We start from the raw sequence: 7,099 nt of genomic DNA on the forward strand, positions 1-7,099 counted from the left end.
GAAATTTAAATTAAACTGATTCAATGTATTGTTTTTAAAAATTATTTTTAAATAAGACATTTGAATCTTTATGTGGCCACCCTTGTAAAATTACTATTTTATTTTTAAATTGAATGGTGGATGCGCCACACTGCTAAAATTAAATTACAATTTGATAAATAAAAAAATACATTGAACGGTGAATGTTTCACTCCAAAAAACAACAAAAACCACTGCACTACCGATTGTGAAGGTACTGGGCAGATTAGATTGACATGTCAAACACGGGCTGATATATGATTGGACAAAAACATAAATAAAATAAGTCTAATAGCCAATGGAAGCAGTGCAGTCAAGAGAAATGCTACAAAGAGAATGTTGGCAATAAATGAATATAGTTTTATTGAAAAATAAACATACAGTTGTCCTGACTGTTCCCCACTGTTATGTTGTGTGGGAGACTGTTGCGCAACTGCTACTACTATATAATTACTGCGTACAGCAAACAAAAAACGCACAACTTAAATTATCACTTTCAAGACATCACTCCTAATTCGTTAATTGTACTATTACAACAAATAATTTTGATTTATGACAAAACAGGTCAAGTCAAAACAAACTCAATGTGGCCCCCTGGTGACCAAAGCGGACGACACAGGAACATAGCATGTGACGTAATAGACACGTGATCGACTCAGATCCGCGCCGACTTGGCTTCCCTTTTCTTGAGGCACGTCAGTTCATCCGCCATATTGAATGTGTCATATCAGCCCAACATAATAGGCTTTGGACAACTTTTTGGGTATTATAGTGTTCTCATTTCAGGCCATTTAATAATAAATCAGATTTGTCAGGTATTCTGTGCAACTTGGTACAGTGTGGTTGCCCCCCATTTTCAGCACTTTAAACTAGTGATAGACCGATATGGTTTTTTCCAGGCCGATACCGATAAAGATTATTAGTAGTCAAGGAGGCCGATAACCTATATTTCAAGCCGATATTCTTTGCAGTAAAATAGAAAAAAAAAGAAAAAAAGAAAAATCCTTTTCAACTATATTAACAGATTTGTTTAAAAAATTATAACGAAATTTGCAGTGAGCTTCCAGGGTTATTATAATAATGAAAATTACTGATAATAAATTATTTTTTATTGTGTATTTTTTATTTTAATTTAATTATAAAATAAAAAAGCTCAGTGAAATTACCAACTTTATTGGCCTTCAGATTGCAAAAATGGCCGATGCCGATATTTGTCAAAATGCCAGATATCGGCACCGATAATCGGCCTGGCCGATAATCGGTCTATCCCTACTTTAAACATACAGTATGTTATTTGAAAATTCCCTCACAATCACTATACTGGGTGAGGTATTCTTATTTTAACCTTCAACATTAAAAGGGGGTTTGATGTAGTCTTGGTTTTAACCAGGGCAACTTTAAAGGTAGCCATATTTCAATTATATATCTTTCAGATTTACAGAAATCTTAATTTAACCAGTGTAACCTTTGGTGGATTATGTTTGTTTTTTGTTTTTTTTAATCTAAGTGGATGAAATGCTTAGGTAAAATAAAAGCAGGCGAGGAGGTGCAATGATTTTTCATATATTTATTTGAACAAAATTCTGCCATTGTAGCAAAAGAGTGTGAGGGCTCACTCTGCTTCCTCCTTCTCCTGAGCCCGAAGGAAGCTGGCCTTCTTCTGGGCGACGCGGTCTTTCCTCTGGGCCAGAGACAGCTTGGCACGGTTCCACCTGTTGAGAATGAGCCCATTAGCACGATAGCAACAGCAAAGTCAGTCAGTCCTGAATCTCAAGACAATGTCCAGCACAGACCAAAGGGTTCCCTCACTTTCACCTATATAATTCTGTGTTCACCGTTTGTGTTTCGATCTTTGATTATGTACAGAAAGAAGAAAGAAAAAAAAAGCCAAGATTTTGAATCTGAGATTATAACCCTTGACAAGCAGAACAAGATGCTTTTGTTTTTTTGTTTTTGAAAGTGATAGTGTGCTCACTGTAGACGTGGCATAAAAAGCGACAGCGTGGTGCTCACCTCTTCTTCTTGACCTCTCTGGGTGGCTTCTTTTCATGGACCGGATTCTCACGAATGGCGGCGTGAGCTTTTTTGTACATCTCCTCAAGCTGAAAAACACGTTTTGGAGATTATTCCAAATCAGACAGGATCCAGAGCGGTTGTGGGAGGCTTTGCATTAGCGTAGCACTCGCCGAATCGGGGGCCACGCCGTTCTTGATGAAGCGCGAGAACTGCTTTTTGTAGGCCTCCTCGTCATCCTCCATCAGCATGCTCATGTACTCCGACACGTTGATGCCCAGGATGTGCTTGCGGTGGACCTCGGCGTTGAACTCTTTGCTTTCTGTGTCGTAGCCCGGGAAGCGCTTGGTGCTGAGGAGGCGATATGAAAAATATTTGAGAAACAAACCCCTACCACTTTTCCTGGTACACTTAATAACAGACTTTGTATTTGTTTACAGGTTATTTAAACAACTACTTAAATTATTCATACATTTACAGTATTGGGGATCCACCACCAGTGCAACCGCCAGATTAATTCCATGAGTAATTTATGACCTCCCTTAAATTGCCTAAACATAGGGGCGTTCCGAAAACACGAGGTGTGGATGATTGATTTTAGTGATTGGCAATTAAAGGCATTGACCACTATTTGCCAACCACGTACTTTTCCACGGAAATCGGCCAATCGATCAGAGCACTAGTATTGCCTTCGGACCATTTCATGTAATAGGTGCCAAGGGACTTCCAAGCGGCAGAAAATTCAGCAGCTAAACAAACGATTATAAACTTGTTTGTGGTTGTACTGCCAGCTAAATCTCAAAAGGTTTACTTTTTTTCCTCTCACCCAATTAGGTAATGAATAACAAATAAGTTACTCCAGCGAGAACCGGTGGGTCAGGATAAATAAAACAAGTGAATGTCAAATTGTTCAACAGAAGACAGTATAGTACTAGTCACCACTTTAAAATGGACAAATTCAGTAAGTATCATTCTGACTATTATAACCGTAAGAAAAGATATTGCAAATTCCCATTTACAGCTTTAAAATTTAAATAACTTTTTTCCACTGAAGACATTCCATCGGTGCTAGATATACAACGATTGACAACTAATCAATTGCCAAATGAAAGGAAAATTAATTTGAAAATGTATTAATCATTTAGAGATCGTGTTTAAGTGTGTAAATCTTAAGCCTTCAAGAGTAAATTTTCTTATAAAATATAAAAGCACCCCAATTATCTTTGTGTTAAATCAAAACAACATGTTTGCAAACTGCTTTTACATTGGAAAACAATGATTGACTTTTTTTTTCCCTGACATATTACAAGAACACACCAGTAAATGAATCATAGGATGCATTCACCAGTAAAGTCCTTTGGTCCGGACAAAAGCGGACTTAATTTTTCTCGTTCTGTGCCATTCGGATTCACACTGTGCTTTTTGCAAGTGACCTATAGTTTGTAAACACATCGACGCGTGTGACGACTGGTGCTCCCATTGGGCAGAAATTATGAAAACAATAGGCAGAGCGCAAACACGGAATTAGAGGAAAACATAGAATTGAAAATACTTTTTCAACAGTGGGAAAAGCTGTCCCACTCCACTGATTGCATGCACGAAGAAAAAAAAACAAAAACAAAAAACATACTACTGGCGCTGACAAAAAGTTTTTAAATGGCTTTAAGACCGTAACTTCTGAAAACTTGAATCCAGTAACCGATAAACGCCAAACCGGGCTCCAAATCATCCCTTTTGTAGAAGGCTCAGAGAAGTCAATTCATTAGCCAGCCCCTCAAACATGTTAACTATGCCTCAATTTCCACCGTATAGATTTTGTGGACAACTTTCTTGTTAAAATGCTAATTATGGTGAGCTTTCCTCTTCCTTCCAAGCAGTTTACTTCATGTTACATCTTTTCGAGTGACACTTCACACATTCAAACTGTGTCAGTACAGAAAAGAGCCTTTTTTTTTTTTTTTTAATTGCTCTGTCTTAGCCAAACAGCAAACTCAAATAGTAGAAGAGAAAAACTGGGCTCCTAATGAGTGGATGCAGTGATGGTTCAGATACATGACAGCACTTTTTAGGACACCCTCAGATGTTTTTGGACAGTAAATTTAAAATAATGCCAGGCAAGAAAAGCAAAAATACAAAAGAAAAGAAATCAAACATTCTCAAACTTCTCATTGTGATTACGACCCAAACATTTGCTCTTAAAATTATCAATACGTCTTAACAGGTTTTGAATGGGGTCTTGAATGCACTTGTTTTTTTTCCCACTTATATGACGCATAATCAGCTGACCTGTGGGGGATACTGAGGCCTCCGTCCACGGCGCCCTTCAGGGCTCCGAACACCTTGTTGCCAGTGGTGGTGCGAGCCAGGCCGGCATCCAGGTAGCAGGTGAAGGCGCCCGGCTTCCCGTCGATGCTCTCCACGTTGAATTCCTTGCCATCTACGTCCAACTGGCCCTCATACACCTTGTCCAGGCCAAATTTGTTCAGGAGCTGGAGGGGAAGGAGAAACGTTAACAGCCATAATAGACAACAAGAGCAAAGCTGTGTAAATTAGAGCTGTGAATTTTTTTTGTGGCCAACTTGGCTAAGTCGACCACAAAAAAAAAAAAAGATCTTGCATTGAAACTATAATTAATCATTTTCGTGTTTACAGCAAGGACATTTGTTGCTGACCAATCATGATTACCAGAGTATTCGATTCACACAAGATTTTTTTAGTGACAGCTCGTGTAAATGGTTATCAACCAGAAACAATCTTGGACGCAATGGCATTAACTAAAATTAACTACAAATCACGTGGCCAGACCTCAGCACAGTTAATTAGCCATTATATACACAAATTTATAAAACCTACCAAACGAGCAAAAAAACAAAAAAACAAAAACAAAAAAACAAAGAGTTCCCCGCTCCCCACCTCCAAATTGTAGCATTGCATTCTACCACAATGCAATGTTAATTTTAATTTGATCGTTTAGCTCAGTGGTTCTCAACCGCGGTCCTCAAGTACCCCTATCCAGCCTGTTTTCCATGTCTCCAACAGCCAACTCAGGTGTTTCAAATGATCAGCTAACCAGCAAGCTTGCATGAAGCCTGATAACGAGCCTCAGGTGTGTTAGGGTACTCGAGGACCGGGGCTGAGCAACAGTGGTTCAGCTCAACTATATGCACTATTTATTGATGAAATCGAATGTCAGCCAGCATTTCTGACACAAATGAGCAGTGTTTTTTTGTCAACTCAGCCACACATACCCATTAGACTTCCTATTTTGGCTCGACGAGCCAGGCGGCAATACATACCCTGCGGGCCAGCATCAGACCGGTGCAGTAGGCCGCTGCGTAGTTCGTCAAACCCACGGTGACGCCGTACTTGGGCAGCTCGTGGGAGTACGCCGCACATACAATCATGTCCCCTTCGATCTTGGCGTAGGCAATCTGCAACAAAGCACATCACATAAAATCTGTCTCGCCACAGTAACGCAGATGAAGCAATACAACCCACCTGGCAGATGATATCCCGGTTGGTGAAGCGGACGATCATGCGATACTTGGGTGTGTTGTACTTGTTCTTATCTTGCACGACAAGGCGCTTACGGGCAAAGTAATCAGTTTTTCCCTCTATGAAGAACCACAAACATGTTCTTTCCAGTTCATGTGCAATAATATCCAACAAGTGACTGTAAGAACGTACCTCTCCTCCTACGGAACTTGACCTGATACCTCTTGAAGTAGGCCTTATTCTTTACCACTTTAACGAAACCCTGCAGGAGAAAAACACTATAAGTCAATTTAATACAATAAACATGTCAAAAAGTCAGTATACTTGACAGGCTGTCAATGTCGCTAGCTAGTTAGCACGCAGCTACGATTTGAAGTGCGTTAGCAACATGCTAACCAAGTTCACAGTTTAAATGACACGACCGGAGCTAATTGTCAACGACAGTGATAGGTGTTAAAACAAAAACGGTGCCATTAATGACAATGAATTGCGTTTGTATGCAACAGGAAGTGATGTGTTTGTCCGCACGGCCATTAGGCCACGTTGAGGCAGAGCCGGCTAGCTAGCACTTGGGCCTCAATCTACGTTCATCATTCACACAGTTGCGTGTTTTGACACAACAATCGCCGCCGAGAGCAAGATGCATGTCTTAGGTACGCATGTAGACACATATTGGGAGGATTACAAACCATTTTGCAGTCTTTCTGGCCTCCTTACGAAGGAGCCCGGAGCCAAAGACTGGGAATTGACTCCGCTGCACGGGAGAAAAGGAAGTTTGCCAGTGCGCATGTGCAGTAAATAGCGTGTCACAGGATGAGAAGAAAGAGCCGAGTGAGTTTATCACACTGCCCCGTCGCGACTTGGGGTGGTACTGCCGTGGAGACTTAAAGAGGCGAAAGCAGGTTCGCTGGGTTTTCTCTTTTCTCACCCTTGACAATGACAGTCACACACATAATAGAACATAAATCACAAATTATAAGGGGAAGGGTATTGAAATATGAGCAATCGATGTTTTCCAGATGTGGCAATTCCAGGTCTAGAAGATGAAAACCCTGCCACAGTTTGACTTTAGCCACAACTGGTGATTCAACTGGCAAGTAAGCGAGCTAATTTCTTTTTTATTTTATTTTATTTTATTTTATTTTATTTTACTTAATTTTATTTTATTTTATTTTTTACTAGAGATGGATGTTCCAGCATAGCTTCAGCAAAGCTTCTGATGCCCAAGATAACAGGTCAAGGCGAGGTTTGATTGCCTGTCAGTGCATGGCAAATCATTGACTCCTTGGCAGTCATACTTTCAAATCAAAATAAAGATGCAAGATACCAGAGAAATATGCCAGAATTCATTTAATTTTTTTTTTAAACTAACAGTTTCAACAAGTTTGACAGGAGGTGACTGTTTTATTTGTTTTCCTTTTTTTCCCCTCTCTGCTAACTCCTTGTCTCAGTATAGTAACCGGGCACTTAGTTACTTACACCACCAGTGATGGTTCATACCACTTTAGGCTCTCAGAGTGCAGGTTTTACTACAAAACAGTCATTAAGTTGGATCAAAACATTTCTTAAATAG

The 7,099-nt window shown here is 39.9% G+C and overlaps 1 protein-coding gene across 1 annotated transcript; it reads right to left on the reverse strand.

Moving 5' to 3' along the window:
- Positions 1-1,570: 1,570 nt before the first annotated feature.
- Positions 1,571-6,356, reverse strand: rpl5b (ribosomal protein L5b). The gene is made up of 8 exons (XM_077534873.1): positions 6,216-6,356; positions 5,719-5,788; positions 5,530-5,645; positions 5,328-5,462; positions 4,318-4,520; positions 2,205-2,382; positions 2,032-2,120; positions 1,571-1,730 (listed from the first exon to the last, which is right to left on the reverse strand). The coding sequence occupies exons 1-8, from the start codon at positions 6,216-6,218 to the stop codon at positions 1,631-1,633; spliced, it is 894 nt and encodes a 297-aa protein (XP_077390999.1). The 5' UTR covers positions 6,219-6,356; the 3' UTR covers positions 1,571-1,630.
- Positions 6,357-7,099: the final 743 nt, after the last annotated feature.

This window comes from Festucalex cinctus, chromosome 10, assembly GCF_051991245.1.
Source record: "Festucalex cinctus isolate MCC-2025b chromosome 10, RoL_Fcin_1.0, whole genome shotgun sequence".
NCBI classification, from domain to species: Eukaryota; Metazoa; Chordata; class Actinopteri; order Syngnathiformes; family Syngnathidae; genus Festucalex; species Festucalex cinctus.